Here is a 25,620-nt window from a genome sequence, read left to right on the forward strand (position 1 = left end):
TAGGTGAGAGGCCAGTTGGTTACTTACAACAAACAATCCTAATGGAAGAGAAGGGGGAGAGCGTGCAGCAGGGTGCGGCTCCGTCGTATGTACACCACTCGTTCATGCATCGTGCAGTCCCTTGTCGTTGGAAAGGATCATGAAAGATCAATAATTACACGTGTGTATGCAGCTTTAGAACAATATTCAGATTCAGACACAAACTAGGTAACAATAAGCCATAAAGCCCAGTTAGTTTAAATCAGCTAAAGATTCCAGAAGCATCAAAACAAAAGATGCGCAAAGTCTTACAGTTCATTTTCTTTAGAAAGCAACCACAGGCAACCCGAGTAGCCAGTATTCTGCCAGGATGTGTACTTTATGTGTAGAAGGAGTGGTCTCACAAATGTTGAATGATATTAGATGTGGAAATAAGGGAAGGGGTAATAACAAAAACATACCTAAACAGAAAAAAAGCAAAATACACCCTTGAAAAATATGTTTAAATTATTTTACTACAACATAAACTCAACAACATGATTCATGTTAATATGTACACATCATTAACACTGCAATCCATTATACATTGTTACAGTGCAACATGATGAATGGTAAAATATTAGGCAAATTTGTACAATACCTTAATGTGGAAGAATTATATTTCTAGTTTATTGCATCCTAAGGTAGTGTGATATAAAGGAAAACCGCACATGAAAACCACTGCTTGCAACAAAAGCTGTAGCAGAATTTGCAGTCAGATGCTAGTATTTTACACACAATATAAATGTATTTTGTTGAGAATAATGTTTAAAATTTTGTGTAAATTGAGTTATTTTTCACTTTCACCATCATTTATAACAATTTATGTTTCTCTTATGGGAACATTTTCTTCACATATCACTGAAATGCTCCGAGGGCTTGAAGAAGGATAGCAAACAATTGTCTTCAGTACAACATAAAGATAAAATGAATGCATGTGTCTTGGCAAAATCAATAAAAATAGAACATTACAGATGGATTCATACTGTAATATGGATGCTTTTCATATTTTCAATAGAACTAAAATGCCACTTTTGAACCTCCTAGAGAAGTTATTTTCAATCCAGGAAACATATAAGGGTCTATTATTAAAACAGTGAATTTGATATTCACTGAAATGTTCCCTGATGGAGAATCTTCCAGATCCCTGTTTTAATGACAGTAATTGACTTTCCACCAGGGCATGTTTCAGTGAATATCAAATGCATTTCTTTATAAACAGACACCATAAAGAATAACCTGCATAGCTCCCTTGTTGTGGGGGTCTGTAGGAACAGCTTGCAGGAAACCCACTTGCAATATTGGAACATTGAAAGTACCTCAAAAGATTCAGTGGCCCATTATAAGGGTTTTAAGTTGGAATCTTTTTGTTTATTTATGTTAATGACCTATGTATGTAAAATAGCTCATGTAATTATAATAAATAGTCATAATGCAGCATCAATAAGATATTGTGCAATATTCTGTAAAATTACTTCTATTTCATTTGGAACAGTTACAACCAAGAGCTGACGCTGAGTTATTATTAAACAGAATAATGGGTGAACAGGGCAAGGGTACAAAAATGTAGGTTTTGTAATGAGGATATGTGTGTGTGTGTGTGTGTGTTGTATATACTGTATAATGCTATGTTAAAAAGGTTAATGCTGTTTCTACAAATATTTTAATATGCTCCCTAATTACTTCTATTATACGGACTGTCATTTTCAGATAAAATGAAAGGTTAAATTGAATATTTACACAATCACAGGCCATTTAATAATACTATATACATGCAAAGGTAATTGACAATAGGAGGTCAACACTGGTTAAAGCACAGAAATATTAGACAGTCCCTCATATCATTAACTACACACTGTCAAGAATTAAAAAACAGCAGTGGCAGCGACTTCACTACAAGCACTCATCACTCATCTGTCCATATCAAAGTGCAGTTAATGCAACTGCTACCAATTCTGCAGAAATTACATGGAAATCTGTCATCTCCCTATATAAAGGGCCAATGAAAATTCTCAAAAGCAAATCAATTTCCAGAGAATGGCACCTGCAGTGTTTATGGTGCATTGATGAAAGTGAAAAGAAAAAAAACACAATAACTTTTGAAAATGTCTATTCTTATTCTGATGGTTTTTACTCCTGCGTTTTCTTAGGGGACTGCTTTGCTTCCGACTTCCCTGATGCACTGTCTGATTTCTTAGCTGCTGCATCAATGGCTGCATGTTCTTTCTTCACCAGTTCTTGTAGCTCAGCCTGCGAAGTGTTACAAATGTAAATAAGAAAGCAAACTTAATTTGTAGAGGTAAAATTTTAACTAAGCTATCATTATCACTTGCATATGTCTATGATTTATAATCAGACCATACAACAGCATTCAGACGTCTTTGTGAACAAAAAATGATTTGTATTATTATGGCTGGTAATGACAACTGCATTTGAGGGACAAACTCAACAGCTTCTTGATGACAATAAACACAACAACCCAACTTTGTCTAAGAAAAAGTTTTTTTTTTAAGTTTTTTTTCAGTCCCTGAAAAAAAACAAAGTCTTATGCCATAAAGTTACGCTCCTGTCTACAAGAAGATTGAACACTTGTATGCAGAAAACTGAGGATTGGCTGATAACCCCTCCTATGAGAATTCCAAAGTAAGCGAGACCTGTGTCCCTCCAGAAAGATTTTACAGTAAGTTTTACAAAAATTGTCTTTCTTTCTTGACAATTTAAGAACACAGGAATTATTATACCACAGGGAAAGCCAATGTCATCCGTGAGGAGGGCACAACCACAACATTCAACAGGTCAAAAAGAAATACAAAATAGAGAGTAAAATGGTATCCCACAGGAACCAAACTCCAACCTGGAGGCCAAGAAACTTAGGAAACCTAAACTGCCAATAAAAATGAAGAGAAGCCGAGGGACACAGAGCAGATAGTTTGCTTCCTATGTGTCTAGTAGCATTTACAGCAGTACATTTTTTTTTAGTTTGCCAGTAGATCATCCTCCTGTAGACAGCAGTATAACCTGACCGTATATTACCTTCTGTGTCATTTATTAAACAAGAAAAATAAAGATCAGGCTTATTATAAACTAAAATTATAAAGTATTTCATTGAGGAAGCCTAAAATACAAAATAAGCCAGAAGATCTTTTTTAATCATTTTTTACTGCATGCAGTATGTAGGATCACTAATATGATTACGTCTGTTGGTTACATTCAAATATGTCATTTTACACGTCACATATAATCATATTATGAAAAGAACCAAGTCAGAAGAGTACTGATCATCATATGTCCTGGGCTATTTTCATTTTAATCATTTTACATACCTTCCATCCCAGGAATTCAGCTAAGGCAAGACAACCATCATCACAATTTCCAAGCCAGGCTACATCCCTAAATACAAAATTTTAATGAAGAATGATAATGAAACATTTTATCCAAAAATCCTAAACTTTTTTGCTCTTTAAACATGTCAAGAGGATAACAAAGTTGATAAAATAGGTCTTTTGTTTAAGCAGATAAATCAGCCATAAATTTTTTTTTTAGAAACTCATTTCCTGTCCCAGGGTCAAAATGATCACGCACTACACTGTATATATGAAGAAGCAACACTGTCACCCTAGGACAAAAAATATGTTAAGACTACAGAACGCCTTCTCTTTATCTAAAAAAAAAAAAAAAATCATTATCACAAACAGTGAGCCCTATGGAACACCGGCTGAGATTCTCTATAATTCACAGAGGAGAACTGGGCATGTTTTTTGCTTAACAAAACATTGTAAAATACATGAATCAGCATTGGATTTCTGGCAGGATAAACTTTTAATGAATATTTAACAGATAAAAAAAGGGAGTAAATACCAAAATTACATTACCTGTAAGCTTTGTCTGAATCAAAATCCATTCCACCTCCTAAACCAAGCATTCCAAAAAATGAATCTCCCTGTAAAGTTTTAAAACAAATTCAGTAATACAATAGTGCCAAATAAAGTTACATCAATTTTTCAACATTACTTTTTTTATTGTGACAGTACCTGACCAGATTTTTCCTTGTTGATTAAAAGACGCGGTGTCTTACTTGGCACCCTGGAAGAGAACATAGAATATAAATTGTATGTATACCTAGTGACCTGTTCTTCAATTTGTACACAAGAGCAGATATTTAGGTAAATACCATGCATAAAATACTTTAATTGCACACTTGTAAAGATGAATGATCTGGCATATGCTCTCTTTCTAGAACTGTGTAAAGCCTCCCAGAAACAATTATAGTATAAGTGAATAGCGTCATGAATTCCATTATCTACATATGCTTATCTGCAAGCTATATCTAACTGTTTGGTACTGCATGGACCCCATACAAGAGATTTCCTGAAATTCTAGCCAAGTCAAGACAGCAAAATAAAAAAATAAAGTCCTAATGACACTAAAAGATAAATTTAAAAACCAGTCTAAAATTTGTGCAAAAATGTAGGTCAGTTTGGAAATTTCAGAAGTGGTTAGGCTCTGCAGAAATGCATCAACAAGTTGTTTACTACATATATTGAGAGATATATATATATATATATATATATATATATCCAGCAATAATAGCGTCACTTTCTTAGAGCCAAAGTCAATATTTATTCTACATTACTAAAAATCAATTTAGGCAGCGTGACACCATAATTTAGCTTCATAATGACAGTGGCAATGGGGATCACCTGGAAGAGATCTCAGCAGTTGACTTATAAACATACAAGTGTCATATGTTGCTAGTAACTAAGAATACCATTTCAGACCGATCATTTAAAAAATTCACACAATAAATACACAAAAATACCAGGAAGCCAGAACAAAATAATGCTTACTTGCCAACAAGAGAAGCAAAAGGCTGAACTTGAAGAGATGTTCCCATCACAATTAGGAGATCGGCCTTGGGAAAATCCTAAGAAAACAAAAAAAACCCTGGTACAATTTGCCTCAACAGGGTAAAAAAATTCTATCCTTATTCCATGAGGCAAACAGATGTTTCCAGGATCAACAGTATCTGTTGTCTTTACATTAAATCCTTAATACCCAGTTATATCTGTGCTTCTAGAAAAACATCCAGCTTTTTCTTTAAGCAATCTATAGTAGTTGCTGAAACTACTTGCTGAGGGAGCCGATTCCACATTTTACAGACCTTACAATGAAGAATCCCTTCCTTATCCAGAGCTTAAACTTCTTTTCCTCCAGACTCAAAGAGTGCCCTCCTGTTCTTTGTAATGATCTCAAATTGAATAATTGGGAGAGAGTTCTCAATTTGGACCATTTATATTTTTAAGGGGGGATATGATCACCCTGTATAAATGTCTCTTCTCAAGGGAGAATAGATTCAATTCAGCTAATCCCTCCTCATAGCTGAGCTCCTCCATTCCTTTTTATTAGTTTAGTTGCCCTTCTCTGGACTCTCTCCAATTCAACAATGTCCTTTTTGGGAACTGGTGCCCAAAATTGGACTGCATATTCCAGATGTGGTCTGACCAATGTTTTGTACAGGAGCAAGATTATGTCTCCATCTCTGCAGTCTATTCCTCTTTTAATACAAGAAAGTACTTTACTAGCTTTTGATATTGCAGCTTGGCATTGCATGCTGTTATTAAGGCTATGATTTACCAGAACCCCCAGATCCTTTTCCATTTCTAACTCTCCCAATTTTTTCCCCCTAGACAGTATGAAGCATGCATGTTGAGAGCTCCCAAGTGCATAACTTTACATTTATCTACATTAAATATCATTTGCCACTTGGCTGCCCAATCAAACAGTACATCCAGGTCTGCTTGTAGATTACACTGGGGAACAATTTTAAACACATTTTTTGTTGACTTCAATTTTTAAGCTTATTTACACTAAAATAGGTATGCTGATCCTGAAAGTGCAGTTAGTTTTCTTCTATTATCTATTTTCTCTACCGCTTATATTAATGCGATTACTGTAGCGTGGATTTGTATAGGCCATTCATTTAAACGCAAAACAGTGTGGTCAGAGGTTGTGTGCTGCTCTACTTAGTGACTAAGCAAAATGTATTTTTCCACTTGTACACATATTTCCTTTCTTTCAGATCATGTCTGGCTCTGCTGTTTCTTGTCGTAAGCGCCTAAACAACCCTGATTCATTTTGTGGCAGTTTCACCATTCCCAGTCAAAGGGCGAACATCAGCACATTTGTAGAGCAAGCCTATTTGGCATATTTCAAAGTTAAACTTGGTGATCAAGATAAGTCTTGGGCCCCAGCATGAGTTGAGTGATTTGGGACTATCGAAGAAGGCTTCAGAACTTCAGGCTTCATGTTAAATGCTTTAGCAAAGTCAAAGTACACTATATCAACTGCTATTCCACTGTCTACCTGTTTACTTACTTCTTCATAAAAAGAGAGTAAAATTTGTTTGACAACTTCGGTCTTTCTTGAAGCCATGCTGACTATCACATATAATCTCAAGTAGTTATTTAACTTATTTGTAGCAGTTGCAATCTACTTACGAGCTTTAAAGTAGAGAAGAACCGGGATGGCAGGCTTTCCCCAAAAAACACAATATCTAAAGCAAAAAATAAAACCTTTATTAGGCATTGAATTTCTCCATTACAATATAGAAAAAAGGAAACTTTAAGCAGGCACATAAAACAGCAATCACCTTCTTCATGTAACGAAATATAAACCTGCTGTATCCTACGTCAGAAATGTATTTTTTTCTGTCTCTGTGTCTAGGCACACACCATAGTCTAAAGCCTGTCCTATATTATGCAAAAGTTTCAGTGAAATATGTGGATGATTAATTACATCAAATTGCCAAAACAATTACATTTACAATCGCATTTTTTATACATGTTCAGATATGATAGGCAGTTGAAAATTCATTGGAGAAGGTGGTTTATTTTGTTGAATGGTTGACCAATGTATTGAAATCAAAACCAATTTTTGTGTTATAATTAATATTTCCATACAATCGTAAAATTGATCAGATTTTACAGAAATACTAATCTCGTCAGTCTGCATCTCCTCCTCTTTCTCCTGTTTCCTATTCTGGGTAATCCTAACTTTTCTCTAGGCCTACTGGGTTTGGGTCTTAGAGCCGTGTCCCAGCAGCCTTTTGTATTTTATTTTTGCCCACTTCCAAAACTGGCCCATTCTTTTAGCAGTGCTAGATGATCTACTATATTCACCTCTGGGTTTTTGGAGGACTTTACAACTACATCATTACTTTTCCTCCCTCTCACCCCAGGGGAACTATTCCTGCACACTGACAAAATTTGAGACCCTTTGTGTTGACCTCGGGCCAACACAACATGCAATTTTAAAATGGTACACGGAATTGAATTGTAGTCCCACTAACAAGATGAGGCCGCTAAAATTTTTCCATTTGCCAATACATCCTGCATTAGTTCTTCGTATCCAGAAATGAACTATAAACTTCTCACCCCATAATATACTGTTTGTATGTATGTTAGAGCCAAGGCCTACATCCCTGAATTGTGGCAACAGCCAAAGTGCCCAGGGATTGAGCAGTGGTTCCCTAAGATTCAAGATATTTAAAGAATGAAAGATTTAACTTAATTTATATTTCCAGTAAATGACAAAAGAGAAAAACCACGTTTACCTCCTCTCCAAAGTATTTGACGACACTGGATACAACCATATACAACCATGATAATCCTGGAGCATGCCCACAACTTTCTAGCAGCGGAGCTATGGTGCTTCTCCTTCTTATCTCTTCCTCTCTATTCTAACTTTATCCCCCATTTACCTTATCTGTTTACATTCATTTATATTTATTATTATAAATATGAGAGTCATGAGATTAGCTCAGTGTATACCTTTGCTTTTATTGCTTATCACTTATGTTCAGATGTTTTATTTTATTCTGAGTTTGTCCTGTTTAAACTTGACAAATATGTACCTAACTCATTTTATTGTTATTGTTGTGCTTTCACTTCATCTTTCCCTGTGGAAATAATAGATCTTTGATCAGTTTTTGTACAGGTGTATAGTTTGTGGAATATATGTAGTGGAAAGGGAGGACTGATTTTAATATATTATAGTTCTAACTGTAATATTGATTGAAAGTAACATTGAGAGAAAAACTGCTCACTTGTCTCTGTCATATATTTACTGTGCTGCTTTGTTTGGGCTACCCAACCACCACTGCTAATGGGAAATCTCTTTTTACTACAATGCAGAGAGAACATTTACTGGACACTTTGCTTTGCTGGACACACTTTTGTAATGTTTTTTGTACAGTTATCAGGAAACAGAGCTTACATCAACAGTTCTTCATGTGCTAATGCATTTTTGGCCACGGAAGTAATTCAAGGTTTTATTAGTTAAAAGGAGTTATCTTGCGAAAAAATTAAGGAAGTTCCATGTGTCAGATGTTTTTCGCAAGACTTCCATGTAACTCAGGACTAAATCATTTTTAAAATTGCATCTCGCAAGGGATTTCCTCTATGTATACACCACCTTGTACCTTTCACAACTTACCTGGCTTCACTAAATTGTTACACTTTTCACACTTAGGGATCAGGTCAGAGAAAATCTTTTCTGAAAAAATACAAGAACCTTTTTTTAGGAAGATGTCTGTTAAAATCAACAAAAGTTGTCAGCTTTCTACATCTCTATGATAAAGTGACTTTAAAACAAAAATGAAAACACATATTGTATTACATAAGACTAGGGAGACCATTGTAGTTTCAAAGATAACAATGTAAGCAAATTGAGTAATCATAGTATGGCTGAAGGAAGTCTTAAATGCACTGCTCATTTTTGTTTTTATTGGCAAAATAATCTTAAAAAAATTAGCCAGGGTCCCTTCTAAAGTTAAAGACAGATTCTCCCGTAAGCTGGGGACCTTCTTGGATAGGTAGCATGGGGCAGCAAGTGTGTTCGCCCCAAAATCTACTCAAAAAGGTTCTTTGGAACCTAGGTTGCCAAAGAAGGAAGGGGACAAAAAGTGTATAGAGGTATTTATTTAATACATTCATACAATGTGACCTCAGTGTTGCAAGGAGCATTTTTGGAATCCCAATGCTCCCTTAATAGGGGGACCCCAGATATCTGCCCAGTCACCTTGAGGAATGAGTACAAGGGTTTAAAGTACCCCTATGTATTTTTAACTAATATTTATGAATATATATATATATATATATATATATATATATAATATACGAACATAGATCCAATGCTGGCAGGGAGAGTCCAACACAGAGTCCTGTTCTGCTTACATTCCACTGGACTATGTCAATGAGTATTTGCTAAGATCTTAAGAGCCAATTTTTACTGTGACATCTGACTTTTCAATTTTCAACTTTTCTTTTTCTCAAAATTAAGATGGCCAAAATTGCCAAAAGTGCCTTTATTCTTTATTAGTAGGACAGGATGTCACTATATGACAGGATGTCAACACAAGAACAGTTGGGAGAACACTGTCACCCAATAAGAACTGTTTTTTTGTAGTTGGCCCTAACAGTTAACTTCAGGGAACAGGAACACCTCAACTACCAGCCAACTGAAATTCTCTCTGCTATTTACCTGGACAATGTGGGCACTATTTACATTTATATATTTAGTTACAATAGTAACTGTAAGCCTCCAGTTAATGTACATAGCAGGAAGGGGTGCAGTGGCTGAATATTGTGTATATATAAATAAACTAAGGCCAGTTCTAACAAAACTTCCAAAAGAAAATGTAATCACTGGTGTTGAGCTGCATGTTACCTTTCATCCATGACAGAGGATACTCCTCTCTACAAAATGTCCCCACACAGTGAGACGTGTGGAAAGTTCCATGAGCCTCAACCAAGTCATCAGAAGAAAGGCCGGCTACTCGCTCGAGCGTGTCTATGTTCTAAGAAACAAATAGGATCAAGAAAATGTTTCACAAGCAGATGAGAAAAACAATACTTAATATCTTAATGTATACAGTGTTTAAATATTTACCTACTATTAATCACATGAGACCTAAGAAGTAATACCTGAGTGTAGCAGCGAAGAAACAAGCCCTTTTCTTTCATCAGGCGCATAAAATAATGACAAATAGTTGGCTGTAAAAAAAAAAACAAAAGTTGTTATTAATGCTTGTAATATAAAACGATGCAGAAGAAGAATGAAAGAGTAGGCTCACTAGAAACTTGGTCTTTTTTAATTGGCAGGCAGCAGGTAATTAGTGCCATACATTACTAAAACTGGTATTAGTTAGCACCAAAGTATGAGCCCAGTAGGTAAAGTGATATTTTTTGCAATTAAAGAAAGTAAGGCTTATGATTAGGTGTTATCTTTAGTATAAATGTTAGGGATTTGGTTTCCTCATTAGCCTGGTGATAATGTTAACCTAGCACTTAATTATTAGAGGTCTGTTTATAATGAGGTGAATTTGGCATTTGCTAAACATTCCCTGGTGTAGAATCATTCACCACCATTGATACACACGGACTAGGAAGATTACCACCCAGGATTGGTAAATGCTAAATCCACCTGTTAGATGTTATTCAGTTATAGGGTTAGGCTGTACGCAGCGCTGTACATTAAATAGCATTGAATATGACAGACAGATACAGACAGTGATAAAGGAGGAAGAGAGGACCCTTAAAAGAAAAAAGAGAATTGGGGCTGCTACGACTATCCTCCTGGAAATGTTAGTTGCCTGGCTGTTTTGGCCTACACATTGGTTTCAATGCTTCATTTAGCTGTAAAAAAATAATAGTTTAGAATTAGAGTAGTCTTTTGTTTGTATACTTTTACTCAGTCAATGGCACAATATACATAAGCAAGTAGCAATAGGGCAGCCAAGCAACTAAAAGCTACAGGATGAAGTAATCAGTGGAAGCTTGTTTCTACTTGGAGAGGTTTTATTTAAGGGTTAAGTTTTGGTATCATAAAGCAGTAATACAGTGTTTTAATGTCATGAACATTTTTCCTTTCTTTTTTTTTTTAACATTCCTGAACGTACCTTGAACTGGCCAGGATATAGTTCTCGAGCCAAAGCAAAAAATGGTTCTGGGTTTTCCTATAAAAGAAGAATTTCCCAATTTAGAGATTTTCTAAGTGTATATAGTAACATAATAATCGGGACTTTAAAAAGTACATTGTGAAGGATAAACTGTGTGGTTGTTTGTTTAATCTACTTCCTAAGCTTTCTTTCTGATATGTGAACATCAAGTTTAGTTTGGTTTTATACTTTTCATGTCCCAGCAGTGTCATTACGGGCAACAATGTTGGCTTTTCTAAGAAGAATTGCAAAGGGTGAATTGGTTGGCAGCAGGAACACACACATATAAAAAACCTGCTGTTTGGCCACTACAGTTAAGCTCAAAGCCAACAGAGATACACCAATGTCGTAGACCCTAAATACTGTCTGTATTTTAAACATGAGCAGAGGATCTATACAAAAGCCTTACACTATGATGATATGACTGACAACTGGCATTTGAAACATAAGTGGCAGCTGTATATGAAAGTCCCTGCATCTTTCTGAAGTGCTACATAAGATATGAAAAAGAGCTGACAATCTGTAGAGAAGTCTTTACAACTTTGTCTGTCTTAGAGTATGGTGCAATTTTAACATGAACATGAAATGCTCAACATGAAAATGAAAGGTGGTAACGGTACACCACAGCTACTGGAACTAACCACCTCTCCGCAGACTGACAAGTTCTTCACTATGACCAGGATTTCCTGTTATATCTGTCACATAATGTCTATTTAAAATGCACCTCTTGTGTTGGAGAAAACATGATTTTAAAACATATGCACATAGAGGATGTAAACTGCCCTTTTTAAATGTAGGAGAATTCAGAATATAATGAAAGGGTGATGAACCTGGCCTGCACTACTGGACTAACTTACCAATGTACCAAGTACAGTATAGCACAGAGGGCCTTAATAATTCATTCTAGACAAACAGCTATATTTACCAATAATTTGTGTTCTTGTACATCCAGCCTTGATATTTTACACACCTTAACCATACAGCACAGCAATGTCTGGCAGGCCAGGGCACCTAATTTTTATCTTTTGCAGTTAAGTAACACCTACAAGTCTTAGCTCTTCCCAAGGATGTAATTGAACAATGAAAAAGGAAGAAGGGCAGTGGAAGAGCTTACTTATCTGTTCTTTCTGAACAGAATGCTTCTTGTCTACATACAGCATTGTGGCACAACTGAAAACATTTTGTGCTAAGCTCTTCTATGTAAAAAAGAGATGCATTAATTTTGTGTCTTTTATCTATCTATATGTAGTTTAGCTTTAACCATTTGCACAATACATTAAAAAGAAACTTAAATACCCCATATACTCACCTTACCTGCACTTTCTTCCTCCTCCACTGCTGGCACTGAATCAGTGAGTAATATTGTAAATCCTTTAGTCATGTGACAGGGCCTACTTACTTGTTGGTAAGTCTGAGCATGGTCAAGAGAGTAAGTTTCCCATACGCAAAATGTGTACTGACCAGCTGTAGAGGAGCAAAAAGCTTAAAGGGAGCACAGAAAAAGAGAATATGGGGGTTTGAGGATGTCCTTTCAAGAGACACTGTCACTTGCCCTGAATGTCAGAGATTCCCACAATGTTAAAAAAATCAAATTGCCTCTGCCATCTTCTCAATTTACCTCCAATCGTCTATTACAATAAAAGGGTATACTTTTGTAAAAGTGCAATGTTGGATTAATTGTAACCCAAACAAGTTTATTGGGAATAATATTGCATCATTGCTCTATAGACTAACCAATTCACCTTTCATGTTTGATCTGTGCATGGAGTGAACTGAATGCATAAATCTGCTAAATTAAAATAGCCTAAACAATAACTAATCCACAGTTTTTAAACTATGGGACGATCCAAGCTAATGTGAAGCATGGATCTGCAGGTGGGGCAGCCTCAGAAACAATGAAGAAGGTACATTCCGTGATCCTGTCCAGAGTTACCATTTAATAGAACTTGTGAGGTTTCCAAGGCTACAATATTAGGAGACCAGTAACCATATAGCATCCTAATTGGTATCCTCTAAAGGACCATACAAGTCTGCTTCCCATTTGGTTACACATGAAACTTTCTGTGGGTGTTGTTCAACCTTGAGATCTAGGTTTAGGGAAGATTTTAAACCTTTTAAACCTTGGTTTGAGAATTATTTAAGCACTTAAGCTGCGTACACACTTGCAATTTTTGTCGTTGGAAAGGATCTTTCACGATCCTTTCCAACGACAAGGGGCTGCAAGATGCATGAACGATGCTGTACATACAGCACCGTTCATGCTCTATGGAGAGGGGAGGGGGGAGAGCGACGGAGAGGCACCCTGCTGCGCGCTCTCCCCTTCCCTTTCATTACGATCGGCTGTCGTCCATCGTCCGTGGATCCGGCAGGTCGGTCGTCCGGACGATGGACGACACCGACTGTACACACGGAAGATTTTCGCCCGATAATTGGCCGATGCCGATTATCGGGCGATAAAAATCTGCCGTGTGTACGTAGCTTTAGACTCAAAATTTGGATTCCCATAGGTGTTGTAATCTTATGTCTAAGAAGGGTTTTTGGAAACATTTTTTTTACTCTTAAATAAATTCTCATCTACAACTTGGTCTCACCTTAAAGAATCCAATCTCAAATATGGCTTCAGGATATGGAAGATTGTATTTTTGAAGATTTGAGTACAATCCACTCCCTGGTGAACGGAAATCAGGGATTCCTGCAGCTTTAAAAAAATCAATGGACAGCAATTGAAGGCTTTAACAACTTGAACATTTACATTGTATATCTTTATCCAAACTTAAAAAGTACACGTTACAAAAAGTTCAAACTAAACAGAAGTGAGCGTGAGCATAATTTTCTCCCTTCATACAATTTACATTACATAACCTATCATTGTTAGGGTTTATACACAACATTTTTACAGTCTAACAAGAAAACATTCTGATCAATATATTGCTGGTGGATCATACAATTGAATGCTAACAAAATGGAAAGGTGTATGGCCAGGTGTTAGAACCTACACTTTAAAGTGGAAGTGGAAAGCCAGAAGGAAGGAGGGAAGGGTAAGGGTCAAGGTAGAAAATCGGAGGATAGGTATTCTGTCTATCCAGGGTATGCTCATAAATACCATATTTGTTTATGGGTAGTAAAAAATAGAATAAAAGTTTTTGCTTGATGCAGAACTAGAGTTAATCAGAGTTAACCCAGGGGCTCCACAATTTAATAATACTAAGTCTGACCTAAAGCTCTGAAATCAGCAAAGTATATGCTCCACTTTTGGGATGTTGTTGGGAACACATCTAGTTCTAACAACACAGAGACCACTGGGTCTACACAAAAAGCAAGGGTCCAACTCTGAGATGCTGGCAGGAGTGAAGCTTTTCTACTCAAGCTGTAGCAGCTTTTTAAAGAAAATAAACGGACTTGCAAGTTTTAATGCACCTGCAATACATTTAGCTGATTTCAACTAAAAGTTCAGCTGGGACCTAAGCCAGCTAACTTATCAAATTCAAAAATCAATCCCTTCATTTTAACTATATTAAAAGAACATTCTATAGCTGTGTAATGGCTGTATGCAGTGTTCTCTCCAGCCCCTTTTAGCCAGGTGCACCACTCAGCACTTTTCAGTAACAGATACTGAAAAGTTGGGTCACAACACAGGGGTTCAATATGGTTGGAGCATCTTACAAAGAAAAATAGGACATATCAGGAGGGTGGGTATTACAAAGTTGGAATGGGGGGGGAATTGATAGAAAACTGACCTATAGGCCTTACTGGATTCCTACAGCAACGACTGAGTACTAAATTTGTCATGTGTTCCCCAGCACACCTGCCTACAGCTACTTCCCACCCAGCTCAAAAAAGTTTCTGGGGGGAAAACTGTGTATGACCCTTGTTTTAAACATTTTAAAGCCCAATTAAACTATTGATGTTAATTACTATAAGGTAGGAGAATGCATATAAATGCATATACAATAAAGATATGTTTTTTCCCCCACTGTTGAGTACTGCAGTAAAGGCACTTGCAGAACACAGAACAGTTGGAATGCTACTTTCTCACAGAAAGCAGCACTTTGGCCCTCCATGAATCTTACTCCTCATTGTACTTGCAGCACAAGTTTCCAGTAAAAATTCCAGTATCACCTAGACATGTGGGCATTACAAAAGGTTGTCTGCACGCAAGGTTTGTCTGTCCAGGAATGCCCACTCTTTGGAGGGACATCTACTCATCAAGGCATTTTTATATTTGCCCGTTTCCCCCAAGAGTCAGCCCACTGCGTTCAGTGCTGAGGGTTCATGAGGGGAGTACTGAAGAAGGATGCTTTTAGATTTTCTAGGAAACTTTGTACTGTATAGTACCTTGCCTACACTTGATGAGGAGGCACAGAGACCTAGTGATGTTGTCATTAGCTTTTAAAAAAAAAAAAGCAAAGGATCTAATTTAAGAATTTTATTAGCATGTTGATGAAGAGAAAATTAGGTACCAGGGAAGGCAAAATATGAGCAGATTAAACATCAGATTTAAGGTTTTAGATTAAATAATTTATTGTAAAAAATAGTACTGAATTAAAAGTAAACAAATAACTTACATGTTGAGATGCCTGCTCCAACCATAAACACAACATTCTTGCCTATAATAAAAAAGACAATATTAGTTAGGAGGTATTACAGACATTTTCGTAAAAGTAAATATTTCAAAAATCTGTTTACCATTCCTACTGTGGCAAGTATAAGAAATAGTTTTAGCTTTAATGTATTAATATAATTGTTTCATATTCCTAAAACGGAACTAAGGCTCTGCTTTAAAAACTAATGAGCAGGCAGGTCTTTACTGAAGAAAGGGACAGGCGATGTCTCTTCTGCAATAAAAGATACTTACCTGCCTGCTGAGCTGCGAATGCAGCATCAGATCCTGGCATGCGCCGGAGTTACGTTTATCCCAGCCCAGCCAACCAAGACGTACAAAGATCAAAACCAGTGGGATGGCCTTCCCTCCTGCAGGTAATGCCTTTGCCCCCCAACCCCACCACCATACATACCATAGCTTCCAGGACAAAAGCTATGTGAAAAAGTGTGTGTGAAAGTGTGCTGCAGCTGCTGACATCTCATCTAAGATGAGAGTGTCGAAGATGTTTGGATGTCTACACAAGAAATCCTTTTACAGGTAAATACCATGCATAAAATAGGTAAATGTATATATTATATTACAAAAGATCATTATTTAATATTCTTTCAACAGTGTATCTTTATGTTAACTTTTCTTTAAAGATAAACTCCAGGAAAGTAGTTAAATACAAAATTAAAAACAAAAAAAGAAATAGTTTTATCTGTCAAACAATATTAAATTTTATGAAACTATATAAATAGCTATAACAACAAATGCTCAAATTCCACTGTAGCACCATAGAAATAGTGTAAAGTCAACACCATACTGTCTTCTCTTGTCAGCATGTTCCTTACAAAAAAATTGCATTAACTGCTGTTTTTTGTTCAGCTGATTAAGGAGGGCAGTACAATAACACTGAAAAACACGTAAGGATAAATCATCCTATTGTTACAACTTTTTATCTAAAAAAATGTTTGCGGCTCCTGCGGCCTGATTTTATTTCTGAAATATGGAGATCACCAAATTGTGCCATTTTTGCAAAGGATATATATGTATTTATACTAGCTACTATATATTACTAGCTGATTACTCGGTGTTGCCCGGGTATTTATTTATTGCAATCTTACATTATACAGGAAGAGGAATCAAATGAAGCTATAGTGTTAAATCAAAGAAATGTTTTTTTTTTTAAAGTTTTAAAGTATAAGTTCAAAATACAAATAAAATACAATTAAAATAGTTTAACCTAAATAAATGCTGTTTTAAATGTTTCAATAAAACATTGTGCTCATGAAACATTCTTTGTAATTTTAAGACAATCTGAAATGTTGTTCCTGAGATGTAGGTGCACCTCTGGTCAGTTTCTATTAGTTTGTTTTCAATAAAATATAGTTGTGGAAATTTTGGTGGTTGATTTGGCAGCAGAAAAAATTATCCTGCTTTATTGTAAAATTGCCCTTGCACCGTGAACGTGGATGGAAATCCAGGCTGTTGAACAACTGATGTGGCGCCGAATTATGTCATTTGGAAACAAAAGTTGTATTTTCTGATGTAATTAAGAAAATGCTTTGACTACTTAAGGTACTTGCTGATGTGTAATTCCAAGGTTCTTGTGGTGGTGTTTCCAGTTGGCAGAGTTTGACTTTCCCTTTTTTGCAGCAAATACCAGGAGACTCAGATTTAAACTTCTTGGCTTGACAGTAACGACAAACCATTTCCATTTTTCCGATGGTAACACTTGCATGCCGCGAGTAGTCTTTATCTGGATCATAGTGGAATCCTTCCAGTGCCAAGGTAAAATGTTGTGCAGTCCGTGATCGTCTGGCTCTTTCTCTCATTTCGTGCACTCGGATCTCAAGCTGTTGTGCTGTCTCTGAAGCTCTAGATGTAGTACCTCTTTCTCTCATTTCCTGTAGTGGGGTGTCACGCTGTTGTACTATCTCTGAAGCTCTAGATGTAGTAGCTCTTTCTCTCATTTCTTGTAATCGTGTGTCACACTGTTGTACTGTCTCTGAAACTCTAAATGTAGTAGCTCTATCTCTGTTATCCTGTAGTCGGGTCTCACGTTGTTGTACTGTCTCTGAAGCTCTAGATGTAGTAGCTCTCAAGCACAGTGTGGCAAGTCTTCTATTCCCATCCTCTGGAAATTCCTGTCTATGGTGTTGTTTTATTTTTTTTTTGCCTTTGATTGCCAATTGCCTTAGGTTTTGTCAAAGGCATTATTACAGGCTACAAATTTGTAAAAGAGTCCAAAAAAAGTAAGCAAAAGGCACACTGTCACTGAGCAATACATACACACATACATGCAAACATACCTCTGACATATACCACAGCGCAGTACAAAGATCAGTGGTGCACTCACATGAGTCTGAGTCATATGTCTAGCAAGTTTGGTTTAAATGTCTCAATGTGTGTCCGAGTGATGGTGGAACATAGCAAGTTTGGTTGAAATGTCTCCATGCATTTTCAAGTGATAGTGGAACATACACTTGATAGTGGAACATACACTTGTTTATCACACAAAATTAGCCCCTGGGCAACTCCTGTGGTAAAAATTGCATTTCTGATACCAAAAGATACAAAGACAATAAGTTCAATTTACCTCAATTAAAATACTGCCATACTAAACTTTTATTAAACATAAGGTTATATGAAAAAGACACATTAGTGGAGGGGTGATGATCTGGCCTTGTTTTGCAGGCACAGGACCAGGGCATCTTGCAGTCATTTGAGCCTGATTTATTAAAGCTCCCAAAAACTGGAGAAGATTGACTATCATACCTGAACCAACAAACCTGAAAATTATTTCTTTCAAATCATCTGGTTTTAGTTTGTAAATCATTTCAATCCTGGACCAGATCCATTCCAGGTTTGCTAGAACCCATGTTCTCCCATGATAGTCTGGCTTCTCCAGTCTTAAAGTGCTTTAATAAATCAGTCTCATTGAATTGACTACAAACAGGCTTTCGAACAGTTCAACACACCCTCCCCCTGAACACTTTTTGTGAGAGACTTGCAGTAATAAATCCTTGCTACTTAACACTGTGAAAGAAAACAAAAGAAGCCTACATTTATTACAGTATTATTATATGCAGCAATAAGGCAGCATTAAACAATGAAAATTCAAATCAACTTCAAATGATCTGTTTTCTAATTATCTTTGTTAGAAACAAAATGTTTTGCCAACCATATGTAAACAAGTTCTTTTCAACAAGAAGACATGCTGTGAAATATCCAACCACATATAAAAATGATATTGTTTTAAATTTTTTTTATAATATCATGGTGACAATCTTGTTTTGTGACTTACATTTTTCACTGAGCATGAATTTGCTCACTCCTTCAAGGGTAAGTTCATCAAGGACTTTGTCTGGCGTGCCAATGCCCAACGTCCGGGAAAAAAGATCACGCAGGAAATCCACTAAAACAAAAAGGTAACTTATTTCACTTATATATAGTGTTTTAAAACAACAAAGTGCGATTATTCGCTAAAGAGGTTTCTAATTTCATAAAGACAAGATAAAATCTTCCAAATGTTTTCCAAATTCACAATATGAAAATGGTGTATTTAGTATACCAGAACAAAATACATTATATAGCATTAGTTCAGTGTTTAAAAAAACTGTATTAGACATGTTTTTATGATAATATTATCATGGAGGGTTTTTTTAACCTCCTTTCATTGGGCACACCAGGTAATTCCTGGATGCCAAGTCATGATCTAATTTATTTCACCACATGGTGAAATTTAAAAGAATTTGATTAAAATTTGAGGTCTACCAGGTAAAGGTAATGCAAAGACACAGCTTCAATATAGCCAGCTAACCTTGGTTAGTACTTCTGCGTATGAAGAACATGTGACTCCAAAAATCAAGCACAGAGTGACTTAGCAGCCAATTGCCAAACCCCAGAACTGTCACATGAGGGTGGGAGAACGAGAGAGCTAACACAAAGCTTCCTCTACTCGCAAATGAACAAAAGGAAGCATAAAAGAGGGGGGATAGGGCATTAAGTGACTGCTTTGTCCTGCCATTACAGCTGTATGCTTCATGTCATAGGTTCTTCTGGGGTTTTACATTTGTATTATATGAGATTAGATAGTAGGTTGCCTCCACTGCTAAAAAATTGTTGAGGACATTTGCCTGGTGTCCCTATATCTCTAGAGGTGTGTTTGGGAATACTTCTTCTGCATCACAGGTGGGTGTTCCTAGGTTTCTGTCAAAAGGGCTAGGTGCTTTGACACCAAGCAGGTAAACCTGTGTTACCTGTATGTATAGCAAGTTTTGATTTCCAATTTAGTATATATACAGGTATACATTATCATAGCAGGATTTTGTTCTCATAATAATACACTGCCCTGACTGGTATATATAAATAGCTTACTTTCTGAAGCACTACTGCTTTCTTCGCTGGAATCTGATTCCTAGAAATAATCATACATTTTAACACATATTAGTAATTGCCAAAACAATACATGACATTCAAATACAATACAGAAAAAAGTGCAGACAAAGTAGAAGGTCTTTTGCATGACTGCACATCACCTTTTTCAGGTCTTCAGGGAACCCCTACTATAATTACTATTTCCACATTTCCTGGTGGTCAGTGGGAGGAATGTTGCCTTGATAGCCAAAAAGATCATCAGTGTCACTTTTTAAAAAAAGGTAAAAATGACCTTTTTTGGGGAGGGGGTTTAAAACCCTTTTTTTTAAAAGGTAAAAATGACCTTCTTTTTTGGGGGAGAGGGTTTAAAACCCCCTTTAAAAAAGGGATAGAAAAAAATGCTGATCTCACGCATGCACAGTGAGATCGGCACTCTTTTTTCTCCATCTATGTCACCCGATCTCGTGCTTGCGCAGTGCAAGATTGGGTGACGTAGGAAAAAGACGGAAAAAGGGGAAAGAAAAGGGCAGATACTGGGATGACAGAGGACCTGATCCAGGAAACCTCCGGGGAGGGATCAACGGATCTGCGAAAGTTAAGGTGAGTGAGTTTTTATTTTCAGTTTACTTCAGCTTTAAACTCAAGGAACCTGTAGTACAGATTCCTGGTTGAGAAACTCTGCTCTAAGTAGACAATTGTCAGCGCTAGGAAAATATTTGGCAGTTCATGTTTAATCATTGTCACCAAATATAGAAGTGCTGCCACGACACTTTATTGGCAGTATTGCCTGGTTTGCTGCATAAAGTATGGACGTCCAAATATTTTAGATATTAAAACAAAATATAGAGTTATAGGTACATTTTTACCTATTATATTTGGAATTTAAATTACACAACAAAAACCAAAACAAGCTTGTCACATTCTAGAAATGTATAAATTCTTTCCAGGGGGTTTCTTTATAAAGCAGTGAATGTGACATTCTATGAAACATTTTTCTGTGAAGAATATTCTAAATCTAATTTCAATGGCAGTATTTGATTTTCCACCAATTATTGTTTCAGTGAACATCAGATTCTCTGCTTTTAAAGAGACCCCTAAAAGTTTGTACGTGCAAGTATTTTATATCTGCAAATTTTATTGGTAACTCTTTTTAACATTTTCAAACTATGTGGAGTATTTCATTTATTATTTGATTTTTGTATAGTATAAACATTTTCAGATTATTTCTAACTGTTTTATCAGTAAAAAAGAACATTTTAGCAATGTTTGCCATCTTAAATGGTAAATATGAAAAGATGAAGCTAAATAGACAATTTAATTTCAAAATGAAATGTGTAATCAAACTGTGTACCTCTGAATCTTCCAACTTGGGTTTGAGTTCCTCGCTTTCGTTTGCTTCTGTAAAAAAGAAAAATCAGTACGGATTGGGATTTATCTTTCAGGTTTTAGATTTGTGTGTACATTTTACATATATTGCACGAGAAATAATGGTCACACTATCCTTTTTTTTTTAATTACTTATATTATATTTCAGAATAAAACATCCTAAAACAGTATAGGAATCCACCTAAGCTTCCTAAAGCTAAACTCCAGGGTTGTTATTACATGCTGATTTGGACTTGACGGCCTGGGCTCGCTGCCCCTAACTGTGGCTTAATTATACAGTCCAGTCTAACAGTTTTCTTAGAATTAGCAGTACTGATACATCATTACTTCAGTGCTTCTCAGTACAAGAGAAATGGCTGTCTACCATCGATGATGAATAAGAAGAACCCATGACATATCCGAGCAGCCTGAACTCTGAAAGAAGATATGTACAGTCTACTGTATTCAATAATGAATATTTAAAAAAAACTAAAATTGTATATCTTGCACATGTAAAGTTTAAGATGAGGTGGATTCATTAATATTTTCATTTAAAGATTTGTTCAAATATTTCTACATATTGATTTTAATAGTAACCACTTTTCTAATTCTTAGCTGACAACTCTCATTTCACCTTCTTTATTAGGACAACAGAAACAAGATAGGGCCACAGAATTTAGCACAGAAAGCTATCAGCTCACATGATTTCCAGGAAAACATACAGATCCTACAAAACGTTTGTTAACGCACTGCAACAATGTGAATCCAGTCTTACTGTCCATGGGGTCCTAATGCATCTGACCATTATATATGTGTAAGAAATAAAATACTTAGAAGTTACTTGTGTTACTCTACATCTAAAAAAAAATGAGGAAGGGAAAACCATAATTCCTAAAGATCTAAAAACAGAATTAAACTGTGATATTAAAAATTGTGACTAGGAAGGTCCTTTAACCTCCCCAGCGGTAACCCCGAATGTAGCTCGGGGTGAATTTTCCATACCATAAGCGATAACCCCGAGCCACACTCGGGGTGGAATACCCAGGGAGTTTTAAGTCTTACCTGGTCCCCGCAATCCCCCGGCGTTCTCTAGCCATGTATCTGCGAACCGGCATCTGCATCCACAGCGTGTGAACGTTGTAGACGCGAGGCCAGGGGAAGCAGAAGCCGGCCAAGAATCTGCTCGGGAGCGTGTGGCTAAAGGGCGGGATCAGGCGGGGAAATTGTAAGGTACCGCTTTTACATTTAAAAATACTTAGTACTTATATCGCCAGGGAGGTTAATGTAGAAGGGACAGGCAATGTCATCTTACCTACGTGATCACAATTTTTTTTTATATACTCACCTGTCCCTGTTCTGTAGTTGGTGCCACCATCTTCACCTGGTCCTCTTCCATGTTCCCAGACTTTGGCCATCATTAGCCAGGCCAGACTGATGTAACTCCCAGAAATCATTCAGTCCTGGCAGCACAAGCTGAGCTGAGCATGCTCAGGGTACTTTAACAAAATAATTATATAATTATAAAGAATTATATTCTGGAATTTTTAATTCTGCCTGCTCACAAACTTTCTTAGTGGAATTATAATTCCCCTTTAAAATAGAGCAACAGACAACACATTTTTCTGAATGTCAATTTAAGGATTTTGGCTTATTTACATATAATATGTATATACAAAAACCCTCTGCCATGTTCTGATATCTGTCCCCGCTGAGAAGATTTACCCTCCCTATTTGTCTTAGTGATCAATGTCATTGTACCAGATAATGATGGGAAATACAAAATAAATGAGTTGTCAGCAATACAAGTGATGGGGGAAATTGTCTAATGGGGGGCAGCTAGTTTGATGACAACTATGGGAAAAAATTCCTTCACTTTGTAGAGATTTCCTCTAACTTCCAGTTGCACCTCCAGTGCAGAAAATAAAACAACTGGACACCTGGTTCCCAAATCTATCCAAAACTAAGTGGACAGTGACAGTTACAGATCACCCGTTAGAAATGATTTAACTGTCATAATAACACAACGGGACAAATCACGGATAACATTGTGATATTTTCTGGAATATTTACTTTTGGAGGCTTTCACTATACAACCAGATTGTAGGCTGGATGAAGCCATAGGATCTACAATGCCATGTGTACTAAAGTCTTTTTTGCCAGTATAGAGGGCATCTTTCAGATCATCCATGGACAATAATCGTCATACTCTGTCCACTTATTAGCATAGATCAGATTGTATAAATATTAAGTGAATAGCCCTATGATTCATCATATAGGTGTGATGTGAATTGAGGGATGCAGCCAGTGTTGTATGTATTGGTATGTTATTATTATTATTATTACTACACAGTATTTATATAGTGCCAACATATTACGCAGCGCTGTACAAAGTCCATACACATCTATAGCTAGATGGATCACAAAGCCAGCTGACCCACAGAATAGGTTCCCATAGAATAACATGGTGTCAGCACAGCTGTGCTGCTATTGCTGACATACACCTGACACGCCCCGTGTAACATAAGCAGTGCCGTGACACACATGAGTTAGCAGGCAGACAGGAGAATAAAGCAATATGTCAGCAGACAATACCAAGCTTCTATGTACTGTGTACTACCTGCAGCCATGAAGCCTCCAGCTGCTTTCCGAGTCAGGAAGAGAACTACAGGTCATGTGACCCGCATACGCCCCGCCTCCGCCCGAACCCTATTGGAAGGAGAAAAGGCAGCGATGATTGGCCAGGGATAGAACAGTGGGGATAAACTATTGTGATGTGTTATCTGCTGCCATCATTCATTGTGTAACTGCAATGAGGGGATCTGCTGGAGGGATTGGAAAAAATACAAATTCCACAAAAAATTAAAAAATATTTATCCCTTTTACCAAAATAAAAAATATTCTGTTATATGGTATAGATCAGACATAGCTTTGTGCTATATAAATCCCCTCTTATGTTCTGTTACTGTTCATTAATTAAAGGGGTCTGTCATTTTAACATTAAATAAAAGGGTGGCATTTTCTTTCAAGAAAAGAAAAGTGTTTTTTTAATTTTTTTTTACATTGACCTAAGCAGATGCACGTTCCTACCATAGTGAGCTGCGGTTGAATGCTGTTGTTGCTAGAGGAGCGTAGATGGCCCATAATTCAGATAGCCATACCACAATCGCACCATGCATCCTTCCTCCATGTGTTTGACTCAAAGGAAGAATGCTTCTGATGCATTAGGCGCAACCACTAACCACATGGTTTTAGACCTGAAAATGTTGGTGGTCCACAGAAAAATTAGGACATTATTTGCAATTTTTATGTTTAATTAATAATAAAACAAAATTAAATAAAAAAAATAATATTCTAATAAATTCTTATATTCTGAATGTCAATAAGAGCCGCAGCGTGACGTCAGTTTAAAGTTGTATGAGGTGACCGTTACCGAGCCGTACGCTTCAGTATTGTTTCCACCATTACAACAGTCACCCCGTGAATACCGATTCTCATCCGATTGTTTTATTTTATTTGTTTATTTCTCAGATGTTCTTTTAGGTAAGTATGACCCTAACTGTGTATTTTATATAAATGTTATAGTTCATGGCATCAAATAGTTTGACTTTGATAACTAACTTTTCTTATTTGGTCAAATGAAATAAACCCATAATGAGTGAGAAAAAGCAAACTAATATTTTGCATTTCTTTAGTAATACCAAGAATAATGCAACTAATGATAATGGTAACAATAGTAATTCTTCACTTAACTGTGAGCTGATCAATGAATCAGAGCCTCCACAGTCCTTGTCACGCAACACTAGGAAGATCATTATTTTACAAACGTATTTATCTTTTTTTTAAAAAATTCATATTATTGGTCCGGGGGATTTAAAATGATGAATTTAGTGGTCAGTGAGGTCCGAAAGTTGTGACTGCTGGTTTAGACCACATGTCTGAAAGACGCCTAAAACCCTCAATTACAAGCAGGTGATGTGAGTTGTGTTTTCTAGTGCTATTCAACATGATTATATATATTAAATATATTAGAAAGTTCTTAGGGCTCTGCTCACTGGGTCCTGAAGATGGTTTTGTTTGAATAGCAAAGGCAGCATTTGATGAGAAAATATTGTCTGATCTGATTTACCTGCAGGACTTGCTGAGACTGCACTAATGCAAAATAGAGCGGGTTAAACAAAGCTGCAGTCTTTTTTAACTATTTTACCCCAAAATAAACCTTAAAACAATTTCCATGTCATGGGGAACCCTTGTTAGAATAAATTAATTGGTGATCAAT

The 25,620-nt window shown here is 36.5% G+C and overlaps 1 protein-coding gene across 1 annotated transcript; it reads right to left on the reverse strand.

Moving 5' to 3' along the window:
* Positions 1-476: 476 nt before the first annotated feature.
* On the reverse strand, positions 477-24,038 carry SIRT2 (sirtuin 2). Its single transcript, XM_072426616.1, has 16 exons — positions 23,962-24,038; positions 21,331-21,377; positions 19,980-20,019; positions 18,907-19,017; positions 15,580-15,621; positions 13,606-13,712; positions 10,976-11,032; positions 10,002-10,070; positions 9,745-9,874; positions 8,512-8,571; positions 6,516-6,571; positions 4,866-4,942; positions 4,050-4,101; positions 3,891-3,958; positions 3,342-3,408; positions 477-2,268 (listed from the first exon to the last, which is right to left on the reverse strand). The coding sequence occupies exons 1-16, from the start codon at positions 23,969-23,971 to the stop codon at positions 2,149-2,151; spliced, it is 1,113 nt and encodes a 370-aa protein (XP_072282717.1). The 5' UTR covers positions 23,972-24,038; the 3' UTR covers positions 477-2,148.
* Positions 24,039-25,620: the final 1,582 nt, after the last annotated feature.

Source organism: Pyxicephalus adspersus, chromosome 1 (assembly GCF_032062135.1).
Source record: "Pyxicephalus adspersus chromosome 1, UCB_Pads_2.0, whole genome shotgun sequence".
In the NCBI taxonomy this organism is placed as follows: Eukaryota; Metazoa; Chordata; class Amphibia; order Anura; family Pyxicephalidae; genus Pyxicephalus; species Pyxicephalus adspersus.